A 27,301-nucleotide genomic window follows, 5' to 3' on the forward strand; every position below is an offset into this window, starting at 1 on the left:
TACTCTCTCGAATTTAAAATGATTTGTGGCTCTTTTAACTTTGGTTGATATATTATACAATTAAATTGCAGATATTTATGCACTTAAGCATAATGTACAAAAATGTAGAAAATATCCAAAGTAAGATGTTCTTTATAATCTATTTATAGTCCGTAGTCTACTTATAGCTGATATTAACATTACATGGTCCTAAATCCTATGGATGATATCCTATTCTGTACAAGATGCTATGGACTATCATAGCTTGATCCTTTCGGATCCTTCGACCTAGGATGTTCTCTTGGTCGGGTTCTTTGGTCTGTGACATGCTTTACTACAAGTTTCCCGAATTTGGAGTAGTCTATAGCCCGGGTCCTTGATCCTGGTGTTACGTACAACTAATACAATAGCTGAAACCTATTTACTTTGCACTATTCCATTCCTGATACTAAATACTATCTACCTACTATAACATTATGAAATAATCAGACTACAAATTAGTAAATAAAATATCCTTTATATATCATAATCATATATCATCCAATAGAAAATCTATATAAAACCGGAATTACTTTATACTTTATATATATATTATAGAATTGATTCGATTATAGTTTTATAATATAATTATTGTTTTATATATGTCGGGTTATGGTTAGAATTTTGGGCGCGTAACAACTCTTTACGTGAATTAACCATTGTTTTACAAAGCCGAGATTATATTTACACGTATATACAAGACTACCACAAAGTTTAACAAATAATAAGTCTAATGAATAATAAGTTTAACGAATAATAAAGTTAGTGAATAATAAGTTTAACGAATAATAAAGTTAGTGAATAATAAGTCGAACGAATAATAAGTTTAACAAATAGTAAGTTTAATGAATAGTATGTTTTACGAATAATAAGTTTAATGAACGCTATTAACAATGTTCTTGGGTTCAAACGAATCCACGGTCAACGGGATAACTCTTTACTAAGCGTAGACTAATCCTAGGCGCAAAAATACGATTGTTGAAAATGCTCGATGTGTTACTCTCCAAGGCAATCGCACGAATGCCAGCCTCGTGGAGATTTTTCTCGCTGTACGCTTGCATTTGTTTTCTATACTCGTTTGGAAGCATCGAGAAGGTTCCAAACGCCGATGCTAGGCAGTTTCTGCCTGGAGTTTGATTATTAATACAATGTATGTAGGAATGATATATTATAAATAACAGAAAGAACAGTATGATAAACACAATACCGTTGCACTCTCACAAAATCGAATATAATATCGCGTTTCGCGTATTGGTTACTCACTAATTCTACGTCACAACAACACAACGAACTTCTTTCGACCACGATATATTCAACTCTGACAGCATTTACCACGCTCATTTTTCCCTTAACAAGCCTTGGTAACGCTCACAACATTCCTTGACAACATTAACATATCTTGACAACGTTTATAAACAATCACCCCTCACGCCACGTCCTTCCCTGACGTCACACCATCCCACATTTATGTCCCATTGTATCGGTACCTCCGAGGCAACATCACACGTGGCTAGGCCCGAGGCCTGAGGCCGCATGCCGCCACAACCACATTTCTCGGAAAACCCATACAACCATTCCAGACATCCGTTAGGCAAAACGTCCATCCCGTGACCGTGGCTACGTTCGGCGACCAATTGTCACCTCGAACCCAATCTCGCTATCACGAATCTCGAACAATTACAGCTATGATAAAATCTAGGCTAGAGTACTAGAGGATGTTCACAAAATTTCCAAGGAAAGGCTTCGGCTTTCCTTTCATCTCCGACATATGTATATGTCGGGTTTGTCGGGTTGGCGCTGGTTTTAGGGGCGCGTTACGTTTCTTCATTAGGACTAGCCATTGTAGTTGCTCAAAGAGGTTTATATTTACAGTGATATGTGCAAGTGTTGATTTAACAGGGTTTAACAATTAAACGTGATTATTAGACTCTCTTAAAGTAAAGACAATGTTCTTAGGTTCAAACGAATCCACGGTCAACGGGATAACTCTTTGTACAATTGGATATGTTTTTTAGCTGTGACGTACGGTATCTGTCAGACTGACTGACCAGACGTTGTGTGTAAACTCTCCAAGGTGATCATAAGAATAAAAGACTGACACGATCACACTTGTCAATTGCGTATTGATCGGGGTTATCAACAAAATTCCAGGCGTCGTTACTAGGCAGACTCGCGTAGAACCGTCATTGCTCCTGCCCCGGGGCTTGTTTGTTAATACAGCGTGTGTCCGTCAATATTGGTACTACTACTGTTAAGTAAAACGTTCATCCCGTGACCGTGGCTACGTTCGATGACCAGTTGTGTCACCTCGACCCCAAGCCCACTGTTATAATACTATAATGAACAGCTATAACGAACAGTTTAGACCAAAGTATTGGGAATCTTCCCAAAATTCCAAAAGAAAGGCCCGTTATCCCTGCATCTCCGACATATAATATCGATGTTGAGATATGTATAATTTTCTGTGCTGGACTGGGTTAAATGCGTAGGTATGTGTGTGCGCGGCGTCTCGAAAACAGATGAGAGTAAACTAGTCAGTCAGTTAAGAGTCGGGTATGGAAGAAAGTGCTGAGACGCGTGCAAGTATGTATCGATGAATATATAAGGAATTGTCCATGAAATAAATATATTACTATTTTAATATGAACCCTCAGTGTAAATTTAGTGTTCCCATAACATTATTTCGGCTTTAAAGATCCACAATTCTCAACAATCGGTAATAAATAATATCGAGCTTACGTCTATATAAGAAACAGGTACATACCACACATACTGTGTGGTCCATTCTTCAGCGAAATACAACGATTTGTTACAACGAAATCGGAGTAGCGTTTTAGCTACCCATTTTCTCTCCCCAATTTTGTGTATCCCATTTCCTTGTGTGCGACGAAATCGTTAAATATCGTTTGAACATCTTTGAAGAAGCAACGATGTAGTGTCAGGAAAACGTATTGCATGGATAGCAAAGTAGCTGAAATTGGAGCGAGGAGAATGATTTTAGCATGACGGGATGAGAAACGCGATCTTTGCCGATGTCGAGTGAGAGGATAAAATTTTAACAGGCGAAATTTCGGAGACATAAGAGTTAATACACCTAATCTTTGACGATGCAATGAGGTATAATTACCAATCAGAGCATCGCTTTCTTTGGAGCATTGTTTTCATGAGTTTATTCAAATTTTACGTTGCACAGAATTCACAATGATGAGATAAAATATGAGACTGTCTCGCTGAATATGTGCAGCTGCTATCAATGTCGTAATGTTAACACGTTAAGTGGATTGTTTCTTAACCAGGAATTTCCACAACCATGGAATTGAAACTTAGAATTAAGACTGTCTATGAACGCGGATTTTATTGATATTTATAAATTTATTTATAGTTCTTTTAACATTATAAATGCTGCTATAGCAACATTAGTGTATTATAAAATGTTAATGGTAATAAACACCTCGTAATGAAAATGCTATTGTCGCCATCAAATAGTTCTAGCTAAAGCATAGTCCTATTTCAGTTTATACCCTAATAAAATATCTTTTTGCAAAAATTTTTGCAATATTTGACTTTATAAGATATGTACTTACCTGTATCGTTGTACAACACTGAGAATCACCCACAGGATATATGTTGGGTTAGCAAATAAGTGATTGCGGATTTTGTTATTACCACCTAATGACAAAAGCTCTTAGTTGTCAATCACTTAGTTGTCAACCCAATAAATAAAGAACAATGTTGAATGAATTTACCAAATGCCTACCTGGACAGATTTTAGAGATAAATATATTTCCGAAAAAGAGTATACTCTATCGTATTTTTGTATCACCAAAAAATTTCTCAAATTTGAGGAAAAAATGAAGTAATTATTCTTGATATACACAATTTCTTGTTTCAATATTTTCCTATAAATGTTGCCAAAGTATTAAACATTTTCTTATTTGTTAAATAAATTATATAAATACGTAAAACAAAAATATGATTCGAACATAAAAATTCGAGAACTGCGACATACGTGTATGAAACAGCCATCATTTTCACATATATCTATATGTAATTTAGTTTTCCAAGTTAACATGATATCTCCGCAACACACTACAACATGTAAGTCAATAGGTCGGTCACATCTGGTGTAAGTAATCTCGAATTATCGATCTATGTAAATTGCGGCGGTGTCAGTAAACTCGTGGGTTTCCATGTAATCTTTATGTAACACACATCCGAATGCCTTCGGGGAGATGACTCACTTTACCACCAATCGCTTTTGCATGCACATTTCTCGCTTGCATTAGTTCACGCGACCGTGTTAACGTGTTCTCGCGAATTCTAAGCTTCCACGGGGTTTATCTCAACGCTAATCTCGCGAAAAGCTGTATCGTATCATCTTCGTGGGAATCGACCGTGTCAGAAGTGGAACGTAGCAGAAGTTTCAGAGAAATGTTCGTTATCGCACAAGTTTCCTCGACATACATATATACGATCGACCATTTTCATTCGTTCATTGAAAGCAATATGATAAATGGAGTTAACACTAGAACTATCGATTTCGAATCTGTAAATAATATCAGAAATATATCTTAAGTATAAACATGTCATAAATGTTTTTAAATATATCGTACATGCCATAAATACGAGTATACATATATCATATATAGAAGATTATAATTAAGGAGAAGCGACAAAAATAAATAAATATATACAGCGACGAGTGAAAGTAAGGGTAAAGAGTAAAATGGGGGACAAAGCGGAGTAATTTCGTGAAAATAAATTATAATAGCAGAGAAAAAGTGTTTGACACAAATTTGATTCATATTCATATACACAGGTATCTAAGCTTCTTTTCGTCTGCCACTGTAACAACGTTAATTTTGTCGAAAATTCCTACGATTGTAGAAATTGTGAAGATAAAAATGTGGAACTGGTTATTCTAACTGGTTGAATATGATACAGAAACAGGAAGATCAAACAGAATAAGAGCTGCGGAGTTTCTATGAAATTTGTGTACCATCCTCTTAGCATGCTAATTTTTCCGCGGTAATTAATTTAAAATGACAGATTTTTCTCTTAAAAAATTGCTTGTTTATTTGCGATGTTAATTTAATGGTTTCATTAAAATGTACGTCAGGTTTCATAGTTTTAAGGATGACCATGCGTATTCTGAACTTACAAGATTTGTTAACGTTGCACTTTTTTAGACGAAGGTATCGTCCGCTGTATTTAATTATTGGTTTATTCAAACAGGTCGTCTCTTATGAATAAATTCGTGTATAAAGTTTTTAAAGATTATTTAAAGATTATTTAATGACAGATGTTCTGCTAGTTGTAGTTTTGACTTTGGAGAAAGATGCATCGTATAATAACTGAACAATATATCTACAGTTGTGTCGTATGAACAATATATTATTATATCCACATTTGCGCAAAATTAAACAAAATTACGTCATTTCATTCTATTAACGTTTACCTCCATGTCCGCCAAGAGTTTCTCATCGAGCAATGATCCAGTTAACATGTGAATAAAATACAATATTAATAAGCACGATTCGATGCATTTTACTCGTATTGTGTTTTCCATGCGAGATATTTCTGGTACAGCGAAAAAGCCGATAAAAATATACTAAGGAAAAACAATGTAAAAGGAACTAACGAAATTATATAACTCATCACGATATTCCTGTTCGCTCAACCTTACAAAACCGGAACAAACTCCGAACGAACGAATCCTCCGTGGTTCTCTTTAGGCAGTTCGTCTCTTTTAAAAATTGTTCAAAGCGGCGCTGATGGAACATAACCATCGCGTCGAATGAAAGCCACAGTGTCAGAAGTGGATTTCGTCTTTGAGGGCCATGGCAATATTAACGGAGTGCTGCATTATTTTAGAATCTGCACGAACCGCCGACGTTTATCCGATTTGCGTTAATACAAACAGCGGATTGTCTGGCTCGTTGCGTCGATTCCGCTCTGAACGCCCCCTCTCCCTCTTGGAAAAATTTGTTCTCGTAAATCGTCGGCTTTAGTTAGGTTCACTGGTTGCTGCTTTGGTACTTTCATGAAAGGGAATTTCATTAAACAAGCGGAATATTTATTGGTATGACTTTCTAGATGATTACGTTGAAGATGCCGTAGTGTAAACGTAAATTGAGTTTTTACAATTTTCTACTAGAGATGGTGAACAACCTTTTATTTGGGGCGGTTCTGCTAGATCGTGCGATTATGGAATTGGAGCGGAGAATGGCGTCCAGTGAATGATGTTTGCGAAAGTAATGCAAAAAGATATTTTGTCGATGTTATTATACTGTTTCAAATAGTTAAAAGCTAGTATTTATTCTGCACAATATCATACAATATCGTACAATATCGTACCTATAGCACCAGTTACAATATAATGAAATTCAAAATTGTAAACTCAATCCTCTAGCACGTTTTTTGGTTATTTCAGAAACAATTGTGTGGTTTCATTGTTAACAACATATTATACGAAACTTTTTGAAATCTAGCACCGTAACGACACACGGCTATCATTTATATTAGTATTTATATTAGTAAAATTTGAGATCAATTCCAAAATGTACAAAACAATTAATGAAAAATTAGCATACATCATGAACAACAATGGTTCTAAACATGCAATCAGTGTCAAAGATAGTCTCATTACATATTCCGGCTTATTAAATATACAGTTAATAACTGATTTTTGCAAAATTATGTTTCTAATAAATATTTTGTAATTTTCATATATATCTTCAGATCGTTATAGTACTAATGAGATTTCAAAATGTGTTGTATAATACAAAATGTCTATCAAAATACTACATCAAAAATAAAATCAAAATTCTACAAATACTTTAACACTTTCGTAAGCTGGCTAGGTGTATGAAAAAATCGTTATTGATCTAAACCTGAAAACGTCAGACTCTGAATTACTTGATTTCAAAGCAAGAATATAACAGTTACTTATCACGGCGACAGTGAAATTTTATCCCCTGTATCGAAAAGTAAAATTTTAAACTCACGCAATAAAATTTCGTAAAGAACACCGACTGCTGAGTTCGCCAGTTTTCGAGGATAGTTCCTCGGTGAAGCTCGATGGTTTCACTGCGAGTTTTGATCCAACTTACGGATGAAACAGCACTGCGAAACTAGCTGTGTGTAACAATACGTAAATCTTGGGATTGTGACAACGCTTGGCTCGCCGGTTCCTCCCTTCGATCGTAAAATATTCCAGTGGGAGAAATATACGAGTGGAGCGGGTTAGCTGTCGTTAAAAGGGAGGTGGATGCGACGAGGCTTAATAACGAGTACTTAGAGCGACGTGGATGCCGCATCTATCGATCGAGAGAGAACAGATGACTCGAGAAGATTAATACGATATTCAAATGAAAATGCAAAGCAAACGAGATGAAAAGTCATTGTGACGATACGTTTCGTAACGTTTCTAGAATAAATAATACTATAGCAGATCCAGCGAAACGTATAGGTTATTGAAATAAAGTTTAAGATCGCGTATTCCGTGCTGATAACTAAAGTATGTGGAGAATAAAAATGGTAAAACTTTTATTTGGGTATTAGAGAGTAAATTAGATATTTTTTAGTATAAATTTATAATAAGTCGACTGATATATAGCTTATTATAAGGAACTTTAGCATTGTGTAATATATATATATATATATATATATATATATATATATATATATATGTAGCGGTTTATGTGTAGAGGGCGGTTGGTCGGTGAGGTTTATTGGACGAGATTGCTCGTCGTTGAAACCGTCGAATATATTTTGTCACGTCCCGCGCTGCGCACGCGCCGTAACGTAGACTAAAACTACCAATAGCGCGAGTGAGCGTTTCAATTTGAAATTCAAATAAAATTTAACAATTTGTATAGAAACCAAATTCAAGCCTCACAACCCCCACGGAATAACCCGCCACATGACGACCCCTCCACGGTACACCTAATTATAAATAAGCGTAGCGACATAGAAGACACTCAGAGACAGAGAGAGAGAGATAATTCCTTAGTTCAGAGTAGTTAATTCCTCAGTTCTGTGTGATTAGTTCCTCAGTTCTTGGTGATTAATTCCTTGGTTCTTGGCGATCAGTTTCCCAATTCTTGGCAAGTAATTTCTTTGTTCATAGCGATTAGTTCTCAATTCCTTTAGCTCTTAATTTCTCAGTTCCTTTGCCTTTCAATTCTTTAGTTCCTTAGTTTTTCAATTCTTAGTTCCTTTAGCTCTTAATTTTTTGCTCTTAGTTCTTAAGGTCTTTAGTCCTTTAGTTCTTTAGCTTTTAGTTCTTTGTTTCGTTAGTTCCCAGTTCTTGTCAGTTTTGTTAATCGACGCGTTTGTATTTGTCAATTTGCAAATTATTGAAAATCAATTAAATTAAAATCTTGTAATTAATAAGAGCGAAAACGTATCGCGAACGATTGTAACTTCGAGCATTCGAAATCTCAATGACAATTCTGTCAATATCCAATTAGAATTAGAATAAACTTTTGTTGTGGAAGATATTTGTCTAATAATATAATAGGATTAAGCGAACATTTATTTTCACCAACCTTGATCCTCTCCCGTGCCAGTACTCCTGCGCGTAGCAGGTTAGCCGAAATGTGGAGTTTAATTGCCAATCGCATTAAACATCAGACAACGCTACCATTTAATTCAAAAATGAACGGCAACACAACCAAAACAAATGAAACAAAAACGTGACATTTAAAATGATAAATTAGTATATAGATAATGCTCGCAAAGGCGCTCGTACTAACCGATTCGCTAAGACAGTGTATAAGTCGTAAAATAGGGTCGCTAATGACTCGTTAATTACATCGCTGATAATTCATTGATAACTGGTCGAAAACTGATCGACAACTGACTGTGACTCTTTTCTTTGCGATCGCGTCCGTTTATTTATACTGGTCGGGGGAGAACTGGAAAATTCGAATTCGTCTACGTTTGACGGTTGTATGTAGCGGCGACATTGTTTTGCCCGGAGTTTATTTGTTCTTACATTACTTATAACCTAACGGTCTTGATACTCCGAGGCAAAACAACAACAGGATTTGAATTGTTCTCTGACTCGTGTGCCGCTACATACCTATACAGAGTGGGTGGTAACTGGTGGTACAAGCGGAAAGGGGGTGATTCTACGCGAAAAAAGAAGTCGAAAATATAGAATAAAAATTTTTCGTTCAAGGCTTTGTTTTCGAGAAAATCGACTTTGAACTTTCGCTCAGTACGCGTGCACTTTATCACGTCTCGTTATAACGGATCTCACTGTAGATCGTTGTGTCGATGGATATTATCGCAGTTTAAGTTTGTTTTTGCCGTAACGGAAAATTAGGAATACATAATGAAATAATATGAAGTAATCATAAAGTTTATTATTACAAAAATTGCTGAAAATGTTGCCCATTCTGCCGAACACATACTTCTGCTCTTCTAATTAAATTTCCATGAACACCTTCTAACGTACTCGATTGTTTTAAATATAATTAAATATAAATATATTGTGAGCTTATAAATAAAATTTAATTTGAAGAATAACAATTACATTAAGAGAATATAAGTAGAAGAGAAAGTCAAAAAGGGAACGTTCCATCATAAACGTGGTAGATCATTCAACCAGAAACTGTTCCGATAAGTACAATGAATTTTTATAACAATATAATGCTTATTGGCAATATTTGCGTTCCAACGGCAGAAGTTGCATTCCGCGGAATCTGAATATAAAGTCGGGCAACGCGCCTTTTGGAAGAGAGATCGCGGGTGACGTTAATTAGAGAGTCACTACGGGCAGGCTGCATTAAGTAAATGGGGTCCGGGTTCGCGCAGATTGCTTCCATAAAAGACTCGCGATCGTTTGTTTTCCCTGTTGGTAGCTTGTGCACGATGTTTGGCCGCGAGAATTTGCGGGGTGAACAAATTACGCTAAACGCCCAACGGGCACGAGTTTCTTTTTGTTCCTATGCAACGGCACTCTGTTAACCTTTTCTTTCGAACCATGTTGATTTTTTGAACGGGAACAAGCAATTTTTCCGCGGTCTCGCGACAAAACCGAGCTGCTATTCACGTGGAAACGATCAAAGAATCGAATCGGTTTGCTCGCGGTCGCGTTACGTTTGAGTTGCCAGCCTTTTGTAAAAGTGATTCAAAGAACGAATGGGTGATTTTGTTTTTCCGATTACGCAAGTAGTGCGGAAAACTTCGCAGTTTCTGCTACTGTATCACTGTCAACGTTTATTCTACCCTTCTTTTTAATCGTGTATAATGAACGACATAACTTTTCTGAAAAGCAGACTTTCTTTCTACAGAACAAGCGTCGTTGTGTTAGAAATACACTGTCTTAGGAGACTATTTGATCATTTATAGAAACTTTTTAAAAGTATATCCTATGTTTCATACGAAATATTTTGAAATGTCATTCGCTCTGTAGTGAGATACAATTGACTCGATTATATTAGCACAGTTTGAAAGCATATCAAATATACAGAGTGGTTGGTAACTGGTGGCATACGTGGAAAGGGGGTGATTCTACGCGAAAAAAGAAGTCGAAAATATAGAATAAAAATTTTTTTTTAATTGTTTTTTTTTTTAATTTTTCCATCGAGACAACGATCTACAGTGAGATCCGTTATAACGTACCGCACGCGTACCGAGCGAAAATTCAGTCGATTTTTTCGAAAACAATGCCTCAAACGAAAAATTTTTATTCTATATTTTCGACTTCTTACCATGGTTACCAACCATCCTGTATAAGTCACAAAATTATCTATTTCAAATATATACCTTGCAGTGGTTGCAAACATATTTAAACAACCAATTATCTGTCATATTAATAAACCTCAATATTTAGTAGGATCATTTTTAGCAGTAATTATGGGTTTAAGATGACTTACTGCAAACATACACTTAATAAATATTTCATATTTTATCAATACGCGTATAATCGTGATAATCGTGTCTCATAATATTGATGAAGTTGCGATATTTTTCACTTCTTCTTTGATATCACCATTTTATAACAGTTTGGGGAATAATGGAATAACAGGGAGTGGCTAAATCCTGAATCTGCTATTTCTAATTATGTGCAAATAACACAAGGAATTTTGAACTTTGTACTATTTCCGATTACATGGGAACAGTGGTGAGAGGATTAAATTTTGCAGAGTTGGTTATACGTACGATAGAATAGTTAAATAGACAGTAACGTATATGATTGTTCGATAACTAGATAAAAGCGATTATCATTTCGTTTCGATAAAATTGCGGGCAAAAAAGAAAAAGGAAATAAAATTTGAAAAGCAGACTAATTATTAGAAAATTCATATTTTAAACAAAATCAGATAAGTGTAAACGTTACATATACAGACATCAAAATTTAAAAAAATCACGAGGACGTTTTTAAACTTATAACACAGAACGGAGAATGTCGACGCGGTCGCAAACGAATTTATCGTATTTCCATCAATCACATTCATATTTTCTGAAAAAGAATTTCGCGTGATATAATTAGACGACCGATAATCGTTACACTATTGTATTATCTTATTACGGAAAAGTCCTTCTTGAAAGAAAAAGCTCCTCGAACGCTTACAATGAACCGTAACTCCACAATTTATAAGCAGTTTGCAGCATTTAACGTTCTACCGAGATACCGGACAGAGAATATTCTTCCTACGTTTTTCCCTACAATTCGCCTTAAAAACTAACGAAATTACTCCCGTTTTTTCAACGTTCGAACTATCTCGTTAGTACTTTTTGTTAATTAGCATTGACGTGGCTTGTTCCTAATTTTCCTTTGTTACTCGTCGAGATGGGTAACTTTCGTTTACGGTTAGATGATGCTGTTTACAAGTAAAGTGCACTTCAAACATTTTCATAATATTATTAAAATCGCAGTGAAATATAAAACTACGAATCGCATAACGTTGAAATAAAACATTAATGGACATAAAATTAGAAATAATGGAAACGAGAATATTTGAAAATTTCTATAAAATAAATCATTTGATTGTGCACTGGCGAATGCTCGTTAAAAATTCAAAAGGCGCTGCAAATTTCGCTGGCGCACTGTGGTCTGGCTGAAATTCTAACCAGTCGTTATCGACAGGCATAAATTTCGCGGTTAACGCTAACGTGGCTGGCTTTTGGGCCCGCCCAACCACTCATTTGATACAATACCGCTCCGTACGATCGGTTAATTATTTCGATTCGACTATACGTGTCTGGAGGCAGCGCCTCGAAAATTGCTTGCACCCTTGCGTGTCGACGAATTAATTTATCGAGGCATTTTAGACGAGTGTTCGTGACACTAATTAAGGTGTTTCAATTAAAGTGTTACTTCCCGTGATTGAAATCTTCGTTCCCCTATTATACATGTACCAGGTATGTAAATATGAAACCGGATTTTTTGTATAGAAAATACACGTTTATTGTATGAAAATGATTAAAAATATTTTATTCCAAGTATTGCCCATCGCTAGCTATACATTTTTCCCACCTGTCTAACAATTGGTGGATACCACGCCAAAAAAACTGTCGCTCTTTTGAGGCAAACCAGTCATCGAGCCATTTTCGTACATTTTCGTAAGAAGTGAAGTGCTGGTCAGAAAGTGCGTGTCCCATCGATGCAAATGAATAGTAATCGGACGGAGCCAAGTCTGGTGAGTAAGCCGCGTACGAAAATATTTCCCAACTGAACGCTTCGATCGTTTCCTTGACCGGTTTTGTTGTATGCGATGGTGCATTATCACGAAGTAAAATTACTTTGTGTCGCCTTTTTTGATATTCTGGTCGTTTTTCACGCAAAGCTCGATTCAAATCGATCATTTGTTGTCGCTAGCGCTTAGTATTAACGGTTTCGCCAGGTTTTAACAGCTCGGTGGTCTTTTTCGGTGGTCTTCCACGTTCTTCGTTCCTCGCGTCAAGATTGCCACTTCTGAATTTTTTAAACCACTCAAAGCACTGTGATTTACCAAGAGCATGCTCACCGTATGCTTCGGCAAGCATTCGATGCGATTCTGTAGCAGTTTTCTTCAAATGGTAACAGAAAATCAATGCTGTCCGCAAATCGTAGTTTCCAGGCACAAAATTTGACATGTTCAACGCTATTACAAACTGTTGTATGAAACTTGTATTGTTCTGAGTCGAAAATGTTTGTGAGATGCCAACAAAGACTTTTGGCATCAATGACGCAGTTTAGTGATAACTACATTATCAGTTAGGGCCACCTATAGGCAAATTCCGGTTTCATAATTACAGACCTGGTATCATGCGCGACGAATCAATCTTGATGAAAATTCTTAATTTTTATTCCAGTCTCTACTTGAGAAATATTGATAACAATTTTGATTATATTGATATAAATTTATCGAGATAATATCTTTGATTGGCTGTTTATATTTGCGGAGTTACTGTCAAGAAGATGTTATAAAATAACATTTTCGATTACTCGATCCAATCGTTCTTCTATATTTCTGAAATTTTTACGTAATAATTTCTATTACTATATAAACTTGTGAAAGAAATAAAATTTCAATAATACAAAGAACAAATGCAAAGACACGCAGAAATAAAATTTCAGCGGAAAAGTAATCACGGCTATTAAAAAAGGAATTTCAGCAATGAGAGCAGAGAAAAATTTCAATAATAAAGTAGATGAAAATACATGGAGAAAGGAATTTCTATGATAAGAAAAAAGAATGTATCTACATGAAATTCCAGTAATAGTGTAGATCTAGTGTTAATATACTAAAAGAAAAAGGACGAAAAAAAAAGAGCAAGAAAGAAAAGAATGCTAATAAACAACAAAAGATTTCCTAAAATATGGAAATTAATTTTCTAGAATTTCAATAATGTTTGTATCTAGATTTCTCCATTCACCTGTATTCGTTTCTGCATGATATAATACTATACAGAAAGCGATCGAAGCATGTAATGGGCTGATCAGTTCCCGTATCTTTATACATATTGTGTCGTTCTATTCGTTTAATTAACGCCCCTTCGTTTGATTACGTTTCTCTCTTTGCCCTTTGAGGAATATCGAGGCACATGAATAGAGAATTGACCGTGCGCTTCGTGTTCCGACGGCGTCTTCATATTAATTAAGGAACGTAAACGTTCAGGTATTAATTAAATGACAGACCTTCTGTGGATGATGCTTTGGGCTTCAAACGGAAACTTCCTTCATCTCGCTTCGAGCCAGAAGCGTTATCATTTTATATGCGAGACATCGGATTGCTCACCATGGAATTTGTCGTGTTACCGAGTTGTAATGTTTGTAGATTATTGTTCGTTGGACGTTCATGCGAATATTGGAGCAGAGTGTTTCGAAATTGGTTACGGAATTACGGTTGTACTGTTACTGCAGAGTAAAGCGTTGATTCTATCGTTTTCACCGCGGAACTATCCAGTAGATTCAGATTGGTTTTTTTTTTATAATTATTAAAAATATGTAACTACTTTTGGCAAAATTAATTTTCAATTTCATCGAGATACCTGTAAAAAGATACTACAATCACATATAAGAACCACATAAAAGAACCAATAGTTTCCGATTTTTATTATAAAACACAAATTCTTATATTGTATATTTCATTTTTCATTTCGGCCAATCGCTCAAAATGTTTCTATATCGAAAATACTTGTCGACCATTGAAAAATTTGACGGTAGATATTACTTAGTCAACACTGCCATAAAATTTATAGCACGAACGAACAAACTTATTGATCGATCAAACAGTCAAATTTCCATGGAATTCGAATAACGTATAGCCGGAAGAGTGCGTAAACAAAAAGTTTGCACGGGAGGCGGTAGAAATCGAAGTGTCCGCTTATCACGTAGAAATCACTGTCCGCGTACACAACGAAAGTCGTTTCGCTTGGCGACTTACGACTCGGAGACTCGTTTCGTTCTGGTCATCGTTGGCGGTGGCGAACATGACCTCCGGTCCTGTGGCTCGTAACTTTTCGAGATTTTTGTGGCGAAACGATTAGGAGCTTACCCTTCTACTGCGGAAACTACTGGCGATTTTACAACCGCCGAGTTACTCGTGCTTTTCTTCTTTGTTTTCATTTCGTGTTACTATCACTCAGGTCCAGTTCCTTTGGTATGGATATATATTACAATTTATCATAAAATAACACGTAATATTCTAAAAGTGAAACGTACGATGTTCATTAACTTATTAAAAATCAAGCGACGAAATAATGCATGAAAGTTGAATAAACGCAATGTTATTAAGTAATTTAATGTAATTTGTAACTGCGTATTTCGTTAAGGTACAAAAAATATATTAAGAAATTAAATTTAGTAATCACCGTCATTTATTTTACGGTAGATTATATTATACATTAACTTTACAAAACCCCAGTATAGAAATCAGAAACATGGATAAGTTCTCCATTATTTAATAAAACGAATAATTTATTACAGTATCGTAAATATCTCAATTTTTTCAATTTTCATGAAACCGTACGATCAAAAAAGAAATAATGACAGAAAGATATCCCGCAAATATCTTTGAAAATCGTTTGTACAACTACGATGTTAATTTTGAAGAAACTTTCATAATATACTCGATAAACCAAATTTCTTTGAAAAATATGCGCACCAATTCTCGTACCCCAATGCGTAGAAAGAGAACTTCGTAGCTACATTAAATTATAAAAGTTTTGTTACCGAGTTGAAAAAATATTGATTAACTACGTACTAGCTTTTTGCTCTTATAAGCAAAATTGGGTAGTAACCAATCGCAGAGTTAATTGCGAAGCTGGACCAATACCTCTCCGAAATTAAATTTTCAGTGTACTCTATCCTATGTTCCGAGACCATAAAGTACCGCAAAAACTGGTTTTTGTCATTTAAATAATGATTCAGCAAGACCAATTCGGAAATCACAATTTGGACACACACTGGAATCACATCTTTGTATAATAAGTCAAATCGAAGATAATTTTCAATTTGTAGTCCTTTAATTGTTACGGTATATATATACAGTATAATAAAATAAGAAGAATTGTCAACGAAACAGCTTAATTATCTTATTTTGTAAATAAATTTTGTAAATTTGTAATATAAGGGCTTTCTTGTACGATAATTTATCAACTAACAACATTTGTAAATTGATATTATTTCGTTGAGTATAATAAAATTCGAATTTCTCTAGGTCTTTAATCTTTTCTAACGAAAGCAAAAATGTACAATGCATAAAAATTGAGAAAATCAATATTGTATTCGATACAACGAAGTGAAATCGTGGCGAAATTTGATGTGCAATAAATTCAATACTCTGTCGATATCAGACTTGTTCTGATAAAAGTGGATGACATTTCGAAATTCAAATATAGCTTTCATATTTTATATTTTTGTTACAACTGTTTAATACAACATTTATTGATCTTTTCTATTGATTTATTAATATTTTAGTTCTATTCGTGACTGTGAAGTACAATAGAAAAGTTTTTATATTCTGTATAGATGTATATCTTCTTTTGTCCTGAACCGTTAGGTTATAGGTCGATAGCCTGCATCAAATTTGAATTGGGTTACTTAATTTGAACATATTTCATTCTAATTTATATACATATGTGTACATTCTATGTTCTATATTCTATGTGAATATCTCAAAATTGAAATTAAAATTAAGTCAAATGGAATTAAATTATTCGACCTTCCACCGATGCTAGTTACAAGCTTTTAAATCAAAAGAAATGAAATCATTATTATTATTACTAAGTATATAAAACCGAGAAACACTATTTCACGTATAATTTCTCCTATATCTTTTTACTTTTCCGATATTTCATTTTCATATATTTCGATCCACTTAAGAGACCAATTCTACTAGGTTTTCTCAACAGGCATTAAATCTATTAGTTACAAAGTTTTAAAAGATTTATTCAAGCATAGAACCTTTTTATTTTCCCACGCTTCTGCACGATTAAAGCTCTGCAATTCGACTTTCAGGAGTTCTGGGAAATTGTCCCCTGGTGCAAGCACCTCAGTGGGGAAGAGTGAGAGAGCGCGTCCTTAAGGATGGTACTTTACAGACCGTGTACTCGTGTGAACCAGGCCGTAGATTGAAGGGCCATAAAATACTGACTTGCACCGCCGACGGTTGGAATCATCCTATCCCGAAATGTGTGCCTCACGGTAAGTTACTTCTACTTCGTTTTATGTTTTAGCCCTTAACAATCTTAAGTGTATTACACTTGGAGTTCTAACAAACCTAAATGTGTCACAAGAAACTCCTTTATCAAATACCACATTCTTTTCTTCGAAGTTGGCATTTTCAAGATTTTTCTGCTATCTATTTCGGTAGTGACTAATTTTTGAGACACACTATCACAAACCTACAAATCTATTTTTGTGTCTTTATAGAACCACACATTTTCTAGGATAAAAATACCAAACAGGGTTCATTCGTTTAAATATCCCTTTTCATATTATATTTTGGATTTTTCAAAATAATTAATTCCAATTCATTTCATTGATAAAACGGTAGAGAACAAGACGAAAAGTATAAAACTCTAAAAAACAATGTTTATCAAGAATTTGAACAATCCAAGTATGCAAGCAGATAATCTTGTATAGAGGAATTTTTGTGAAAGCATTTGCGATAGGTGGAGTGAAGAGAACGATTCTCTTTGAATACCGTGGAACGTGGAGAAGTTATCGAGTAGAAGACAAGTAATATCGAACGGAGAGTGGAATGAATCTCCGGGTGTTTGTGGACACCACGTGTTTGCGTAGGCGGAGGGTAAACATATGAAATCCGGAATAAGTGTGTTGCTCGCGATTTATCCAGATAGACGTGCCACTCAACAAGCCTATTCATCGTTTCCACGTGTATCGAGACGTTCTCATTTCGTGACAAAGAAGTTCGCGATCGATCGCTGAAATTATCGTCACATTGCTAGGAACGGAGATCTTCGTTAAACAGAAGAACGTAATCTTGCTGACAAGTGGGTTTCGAGAGATGTATTGTGTGTCGATACCTACGCTTACGTGACAAGTAGACCGTGGATATTTATACAAATTCATGTTTTCACAAATATAATTAAAAAAGTAGAATGCAGGTAGAGAATTGTTTTACCTGTTAAATATTATAACGAGTACTATACTTTGGATCTTTTAAATATTTTTGCGTATTATATGCAAACCGTACTTCACAAATATCTTCGATATGCGATATATGAAATTGAATGGACATTCTGTCTTTCTTAACGCTCTATCGTAAATATAATAATGTGAGTGAGCTAAGAAGGTTTCGACGTTACAACACTTGTGAAGTAACAGATATAATACCACGACATGTATCTCGATCCAAAGTATCTTGCAAGTATCTCGCCAGATGTCGACGTAATAATACGGCAAATAGCCCACTTGACTCGTGATGATCTCGTTTCAGAATAAGATAAATTTTTTAAATCCACTTTCCACGACATACTTTCGTTTAAGTGTCTCATTTTTATGTTACATTCCCCTTTTTATTTCAATTCCTTCTTCGGTACTTATATTTTCTTTTAAATTAGCGATTTTAAATAAAATAGTTAAACGAGATGTGAAACTCTTTTTCAAAATTGGATCGAACTTTCCATTTTCTTTTAACAGATTTAGGGGCCGTTGATTTAATATTATCCAAATATGAACAAGGCTTAAATGTAGCTTATGTAAACGTTCCATATTTTTGCATATTTTGACATGTCTTTTCGTGAAATATATTTTTCCCTTGCAACTATCTCAATTATACATTTTTATAAAGTGGAGTATTTTTTTCGATCTCTATTAGTCAATATGCACTAAAAAAAAGCCTTATAGCAAACGTTTGTAATTGAAATTTCTATTTCTTAAACCGTGATTAAATTTTGTTACTGCATCGAGCAATAAGTTAAATAAACATTTACTATAATACGATACGCGCGCGTGCACACACAACAAATTAATATTCATCAGGGTAATGGATTACGCATAAATGCCAGCAGTGGCATGCAACGATGGGATGCACGAAATGTGGATTTTGCTTTTTTAAATGTACAAAATGCACAAATATGTAAAGAGTCCTATCATTTCGTCCGGCACTGTGGATGGTGCTCGGAGAAAAAAGAAGAAGCAATAAAAAAGAAAAAAGGACGGAAGCGGTGGATGGAAAGAGGTGGGTGGTTTTGAAGACGCGGAGGCGCCGGCAAAGAAAAGAAAGGAGGCGATGAGGTTGCGGGTGGGCAACGATGACGAATGGATTTTTCGCAGCGCGACACCTCCCAGGGGCTGTGGTCCTGAAAAGCACCCCTTTCCTTCGAAAGCCGGTCGGGATCGAAAGCAACGGGATTTCGCTTTGATTTATTGCCGCGGTCTCGCGCGTTATATTCGAGAGGCAACGCGACATCTTTCTTTCCGACTGGGCGGACATACCGTGTGCCCAGGACACGTGTACATTTTCTATCTCCCGAAAATATTGGATTCCTGGCTTATAGATATTTTTGTATATATGAGACATGGTCTGTACGTCGTTTGTTATCCTTTGCATATGTTCTCTTAACTTTAGAGAACACTATTGCATGGTAATTGCTTGGATTAAGGTATAGAGGGAGGAATACAGGGTGGTTGGTAACTGGTGGTACAAGCGGAAAGGGGGTGATTCTACGCGAAAAAAGAAGTCGGAAATATAGAATAAAAATTTTTCGTTCGAGGCTTTGTTTTCGAGAAAATCGACTTTGAATTTTCGCTCGGTACGCGTGCACTTTATCACGTCTCGTTATAACGGATCTCACTGTAGATCGTTGTCTCGATGGAAAAATTAAAAAAAAAATTTTTATTCTATATTTTCGACTTCTTTTTTCGCGTAGAATCACCCCTTTTCCGTTTGTACCACCAGTTACCAACCACCCTGTATATTGGGGTAGATTTGACCTGATTGTTTGTAATCTTCATAGGATTTCTGAGGTGTTTTAAGTATGTAATATAGAAAATGAAGAAGCTGATATTGTTTTGTGGTGTATGGTTTGAGTGACTTGATGAAGTTCTTCCTAATTCATAGTTTTGAGAGATATGAATATATGAATACAATTGTATTTCTATCCTGAAATAATAGTGTTTTTAAATAGTGTAGTGTTTTTAAATCATTTTATTGTTATAAAGTGTCTACGATTTAAAAAGGGCCTATGCAATTCCATTGCTCACGTGGGACCGTTTTAATTGTTCCATAGGGATCCCTGAAGTTTGTAACGAACAAATATTCATTTTGTTCCTTTCTTCTTTCACCAACTTATATTAAAAATCACGTATTCTTTTTATCATAAACAGATCTATGTTATCTTATTGTACATTGTATTACGTTCTTTATGTTACCTTAACACTGTTGTTTTAATTGATTATTTACCATCATGTTAATCGCTATGATAGGTTATTAGTGATTCAGTTGAAATGAACTAAATTTTATAATATTTGGAAGAAATTGCTTTGTTTTATTAAATTACAATAGTTGTAGCGGTTGATTAAAATTTTTGTAATTATCTTTTATGGAAGGGGATTAAAACAATTTTCACAATTAGAATTTCCAACAGAAAGTTTGTAGTTTCCTAAATTGTTTGCTTTATAAGTGAACGATAAAAAAATCCACTTTTTTTGTATTAAAACAGTTCTTTCCTAATTCTTTGTAATTGTTACGCGATTCTAATCGTTGCCTTAATTAAGCATTTGATCGGCCGATTCTTTGACACAGTAATAGGTTTACCGGGTCGTGATTTTAATTCTTGTTTGACGCCACGGCTAGAAACAGTCAACTTTTCAGAACGCAAAAATAGTGGACGGGAAATTAATTGAAACGTCGCTCATCAGTTAAACCGGGTCGTTAGGAAAACGTGTACAAGCATAGTAGCGGGTAGGAAATATTAAATCTTATTAGAAGCTGTCACAAACACGACGGCATCTTTTCAACGGGTCGCAACGATTAAAGGAAGATCTTCTTCCGAAGTTGAAAGAATTTCGTCTGGTAAATCCCCAAAAAAGGTTAATGCCAACTTAATTTCCCCATTCTTGATAAAACTTCTTTGTTATTTGTCTTAAACGAGGAAAAACCTAGATGGCAGAGTTAAATGAATCAATTAATCATTAAGATGACGTCTCTGAACGGATTCTGCGAATATTACGGTATGCCAGAATATATCGTATTGCCTTTTCATAAGACCATTAATGCTATTGGTGCACTGATTACGATTATTATTGTCTGCGCTGCCCAGAGAAAGAGTTTTACGAATGACAAAATATTAGGTAATCCGAAAAGTTTCTTTCGTTTTATGAGAAAATAATAGACGCACAACGTTTTTTGTTTTATATTATTTTGTCGAATGATGTACGATCCATTCTGTTCTGCTGAGATAAACATCGCGACATTTCACAGACTTGGTTTTACGTTTGTATGAAGGTGCACTGTTGTAAAAAACACGTTTGCGAAAGAAAGACACTTTTCGGACAGCCTAATATATCGATCTGCTACGCTAAATTGAAATTATTTTACAAGGAAGCCGTTTTTTTAATCAGATCCTATGTTTTATTTTCATAATATGAAATTTCCAATTCTAATAATAATAATAAACACAATGTGGTATGCAAATGATTTTTGTAGCCACTCTGTACATATAATGTTATCTTCCCGTGGGCCCTGCATTTTTACTCGTTAGATTTTATGCGAAATAAGCAATATAATATAATATAAATGTATAAACAAGCACATGAAATAAGTACCTTTTCATATTACATGATTTTACTGTTTTGACGTATGAAACGTATTGCAGTATAAAAATAAGCTACGGTAATTTGAACAGAAAAATTAAAGGACTGTAGATAATGAATTGAATATTGACTTAAAGGGAAGAATATACAGGGTAAGTATTGTCTTTAACCGACGCTATGATTCTTTTCAAAGGAAACAAAAAGTTTCATGTAAACAATGTAGTTGAACAGAAAAAAATACATATAGGGTGGTTGGTAACTGGTGGTACAAGCGGAAAGGGGGTGATTCTACGCGAAAAAAGAAGTCGGAAATATAGAATAAAAATTTTTCGTTCGAGGCTTTGTTTTCGAGAAAATCGACTTTGAATTTTCGCTCGGTACGCGTGCACTTTATCACGTCTCGTTATAACGGATCTCACTGTAGATCGTTGTCTCGATGGAAAAATTTAAAAACAAAAAAATTGAAAGAAGATTTTTATTCTATATTTTCGACTTCTTTTTTTGCGTAGAATCACCCCCTTTCCGCTTGTACCACCAGTTACCAACCACCCTGTATAATTCAAAGAAATTTAAAATTCTACGAATTGGTTAGGTTCTGCTTATAGACTCTGGGAAGGAGTACGGACTGTTTTAGGTCAATATCACGTTTCCACACGTGCAACACGCAGCTTGTATCTCTTCTAATGCTTTCGACAACATGTTCCGGCGTACGTGTGCCTTTTCACATCCTTTTAAGTGCTCCAGCGTGTTTCGCGCCGCATGTTACACGCGTGAGAACACGATTTTGGTTTTCAAACGATTCATCCGCCTTCATCGAATGTTTTGTGTAATACATGCATGGAAATATGACTTAATATAGGTTTATGATACGTCAATCGTTGTGAAAAACGAAGGAAGTTTGTCAGTCTAGGTTTTTAGGTCACACGTAGGATCAGCAGCTTTGTGTTCTTATATACGTTTCGTCATTTATTATGGAGCGTAGGTGTGAGACAACTTTAGGCGGAATAAGTAGAAAAACAATGTGTGCGTTATAGTGTGCAAAGAAATACATAGATTAGTAATTAAACTAAGTTATAATTGATATGATAGTAGTAGTTATTTTATCCTAATATAATATTTGACACTTTTATCGTAATATAATTGATAAAATCTACGTAAGGAAATAAGATATTAAAATTTATACTTGGAATGGAAATATAATAAAGATAAAGTAAATTTGAGGAAAAAATATGAGTAGTAATAAGTAATAAAATATTATTACTACTATTCTGTGGAGATAGATTTAATCCATGCCATCAAAATAGTGATACGATACAAAAAGGGTTGATATTACACGAAGAAATAAAGATTTAAATGATTTTGAATGTTCCAAATTTTCAAAAAGGAGATTTCGAAATTTGAAATTTTATATATTATAAAATATATTTATACATGTATCAAAACTTTGATAAATTAATTAAGGTACATGTTCCTATGTTTCAATTAATCAGATACTATTAAGCACGTCGATTCAAAGGGAAGGCGAATCAATAGAAAGCATCGAACCTTTATCGTATGATAAAGGTTCTGTTTCGGCGAGGATAATAAACCAGTCAAATTCATGAGCTGCGCATCTGCATAAAAGTTGAAGTGCCGCATTCAGTCTCGTACATTTAATGAAAGCGCGACCGCCACAGAATTGGTGTTGAAGTATCAAGTAAGTAAGTGAAAGAGGCCACTTGTACTTTTCCTGTCTATTCTCGTGCACTTTCAAACGTGTCCTGCTTCTTATGGTAATTAATTAATATGTGTAATTTAGCGTGTCTGAATCTGGAAATCCGTTTGCTCGAAAATACAATAATAAAACGAGGAGAAGGCGAAAGTAAAAGCTTGATTTTGACGGGGAGTATTTGTTTTGTAATTTTTGAATTGATTGTTTCGTTTAATGAAAATTAATTATCATATTCAACGCGATCAATGGTCAACATATAAGTAATGAACGAAATACACATGCTATTTTGTGGCATGTTACAATATAAAATTAAGTTATATGTATATTTCATTGTTTATTTTAATTCAAAATAGTATTGTCGACGTGAATGGAAGGTCAGCTGAAGTTGGTTTCGCGATGCACGTGTTAAATTTAGTTTTATTAGATTATCTAGAAATACAATACGTTAAGAAATGATGTTAAAAATGCGGTCCATAAAGGATATAAACATTTCACGATTTGATTCAGTGGAAGTAATGTTGTAGAAAGACAAATGCGGATAAGTGCACGTCGTGTTTACCCAAATAAAATATAAACGTTTCCCATATTTCAATATGTTACTAAATGAAAAAACCTATTACAAATTATAGAGAATCTTCCATCCATTCAAGCCACGTTCTTCGCAATGTAATTTCGACATTTCCATTCCCCCTAACTTCGTCAAAACGGCGACGATACATCTTTATCATCACACCGGTGCAATCGCGAACTCGATTTCATCATAGAGTTGCCGCGGATACGTCGCGGAATAAAAGCTAATTAAGAGGAGGCGTGTTAAGCGAGCTTTCCGCGCGGTTAAATCGAATGAAATCGTAGATTAAATGCGGAAGATCTATTATGCCGTTATCATTGCACGTAGTGGAAGCGTTGTGTCGCAGCGGGAGTCTTCGTCGGCATCCCGTTGAGCCGGAATTTAACATAGGAGTTCAGAGGAATGCCGCGTGTTTCCGTGCACAGTACCAACAACGTAGTCATTAAGTTGTCCCTGACAGTTGCACCTTCGTGCAACTGGAGGGAATAATTCGCTGTGTTCTCGAACCAACACTCGCCATTACTAGGGAAACCCACTTCTCAACACAGTACGTACATCGAATTAATAAGAAATGATTATACACATATTTGTACATAAAAAAGTATTCGGATACTTGTAGATACCTGTTACGAACATAATATGTGTGTTATACGAAACATTTAAAAATTTTATTAATAACGACAATCTCAAATCCCATTATTTACTTCCAACTCAATCTGCTCGTATATGTACTTCTTCTCGCATATCTTGAGACACCTTTTATGAATGTATTACGTGCGTTGTACAGAACATTTTGAAATGTAATTAACGCAGTTATGAAACTCGACTATCATGACAGTATTAATAAAGTTTGAAACCAATCTGAATAAAAATGTAAGATGTATGGTAGACTAATGACAGAAAATATCATATAGGAATAGACAGTAATTGTGAATCAGTGCTAAAACAAACAATATATCGATATATTTATTAGGATTATCATTTCAATACACTTCCTTCAATTTTAAATACGAGTACTGTCGCGAGTTATTATTAACAATCTATCACTAACCAATCGATCGCTGAAAACAATTTCTCATTCTCATCCTCGCGTATCTACATTCACGATACTTTAAAATCTTTAAAAAGACATTCTTGTCGGATGACTGGCAGAGGACTCACGACTCGATATACTTCCGGATCGACTCTTCGCTACGGAGTGGCCACTCATCGAAGCACTCCTTAAAGAAGGTCGAGAGGTCACGGCACTCCACTCGAATCGAATCGAGGAGCACAGACGTGCACACACATACTCACACGAAATCCATGGACGGCGGTTGGCCATCAAAGAAACCGAGATATCACGCATAGTGGTATACCTCTTTCGTTTGTCAACACGACCGACGACGACGAAATCTCCACTGGGACACTGGGATAGCGAAACTCGTACGAAAACAGAATGTGTCCGCCTTATCTTTGGGTTCAGCGAAGGACTCACCCTGTTCGCCCCTTTCGCTTGTAAAACTGTTACGGAGGGAAAGATTGAAGAAATTGTTTTCACGGATGGATGAAAAAGTTTGATTACTTTGGATAGATCGCGTCGCTGCAAACAGTTGTGGTTTTAGTCTTTCAGGAAGATTGAAGAAATTTTGCGAAGAAATAGCTGGTGGAGCAGCTAAAAGAATTTCTAATGGTTAAAGCTTGGATTTGGAAAAATATAGATCAAGGATCCGAATACATGTTCCTTGGTGGCTTTCAATAATTGTTAGAAGTATTGAGCTATTTCCAATTTCTATTGATATTTCTATCAAATAATGAAATGTTCAAACAAATATTAAGAAAAAAAGTTAAGGTGAAGTATCGTATTTCATCTTGCATTTGCACGATGACTTGTGCAGTAATGTATACTTATATAAGAAGGTTTGAGTCAGGGCCAATTATAGGAATCTAGAATCTAGACAGATTGAAGGATAGACTTGATACTTGATACGTACGTGGTTTATGTCAGAACTTGTCATATCACACTAGCCATGCATAAAGTACCTACTGTGTACCTATACATAAGATATGTTAAGAGCTGATTTATTATCCAACGAGGACTTTCTGATTGGCAGATAGTTAGATAGCTTAAATGAAGCTATATATGTACTAATACAAGATCAAAGATGGATTTGTAGAATTTATATTTTTATTTATTATTGCTTAGTCCGTGCCTTTCGGCTTTGGACGAACTTTCGGTTTTACATCTCTTATGTCTATTTCTCTTCTTACATGTCTACCTTCCCTCTTTTCCATTCTATTCTATTGCACTCCCTTAATTATTCTATCTCTAAAAACTAAAACTAGAAACTACAAATTAGCAACTAATGACTAAAAACTATTGCAACTTTGGTCTTTAGCCTCCTTGCTGTGCATCCTTTCTGTCGTTCTTCCCCGTCTTGTATTGCCCTTCTCCTCTCTATTATTGCTTTCAGTTCTGTTAAACCTTCTCCAGTCTCATTCAGACTTTTTCCTATGTCCTTTGGTCCTCCCGTTATTTCACATTCTTCTATTACATGTCTCAGGTCTTTTTCTTTCCTTCTACATAGTCTGCATCTTTTTTCTTTCTCTTCTTTACAGTATTTCCTTGCTTTAGTCTCGTTTCCACATCTGAATCTTGCCAGTTTTCTTCTGTCCTTTCACTTCATCCTCCTTTCTAAGTACTTTGGTAATTTTTCTTTGGCTATATTTCTATAGTGTATATTATATTTGGATTCCCTTATCCTTTTCCCCCTCTCTTCTGCTTCTCTCTTTCTTCTTTCTTCCATAATTTGATCTGCTGTCATCCTTTCTTGCTCCTCTCCTGCTTTGTAGAATTTATAAATTAGAATAATAATTTAGAATTACAATACAGAAATTAGAATAATCTTACAATTCAATTCGGATAATACTGATCATCTTTATTTAACTAGTTTTAGTACAGTAAATGCAAATATAGTATACGTGAATTTTACACTTCTAATCTCAAAGTAGGATGATAAGATAAAAAAGAGAAATCTATAAAATCAACGAATGAATCTGTCCGAAGTGAATAGTCACATTTTTTGTTTTACAAATATGTTTTTATTTTTATATAACGTATTTGATTCGAATATGTGCATATATCCATTTTCATTTTATCTGCACATTATAAATTCGCTTTATATTTATAAATGAAATGTATTTTAAAATATTTTTTTGTGGAATCATAGCTGCCAAAAATATATTTGAAATTGCACAAATTAAAAACTAAGTTTATGTGGCAAAAAAGCAAACGCGT

At 35.0% G+C, this 27,301-nt stretch overlaps 1 protein-coding gene across 1 annotated transcript in view; it reads left to right on the top strand.

Annotated features, from left to right (window-relative positions):
* Positions 1-27,301, top strand: part of LOC138187333 (fibrillin-2) — a 222,284-nt gene that overhangs the window by 76,358 nt on the left and 118,625 nt on the right. The window contains exon 2 of the mRNA XM_069128003.1: positions 16,979-17,164. Coding sequence (XP_068984104.1) covers positions 16,979-17,164 — 186 coding nt within the window. The remainder of the gene's footprint in view (positions 1-16,978; positions 17,165-27,301) is intronic.

This window comes from Bombus flavifrons, chromosome 2 (genome assembly GCF_040668555.2).
Source record: "Bombus flavifrons isolate JBK064 chromosome 2, iyBomFlav1_principal, whole genome shotgun sequence".
In the NCBI taxonomy this organism is placed as follows: domain Eukaryota; kingdom Metazoa; phylum Arthropoda; class Insecta; order Hymenoptera; family Apidae; genus Bombus; species Bombus flavifrons.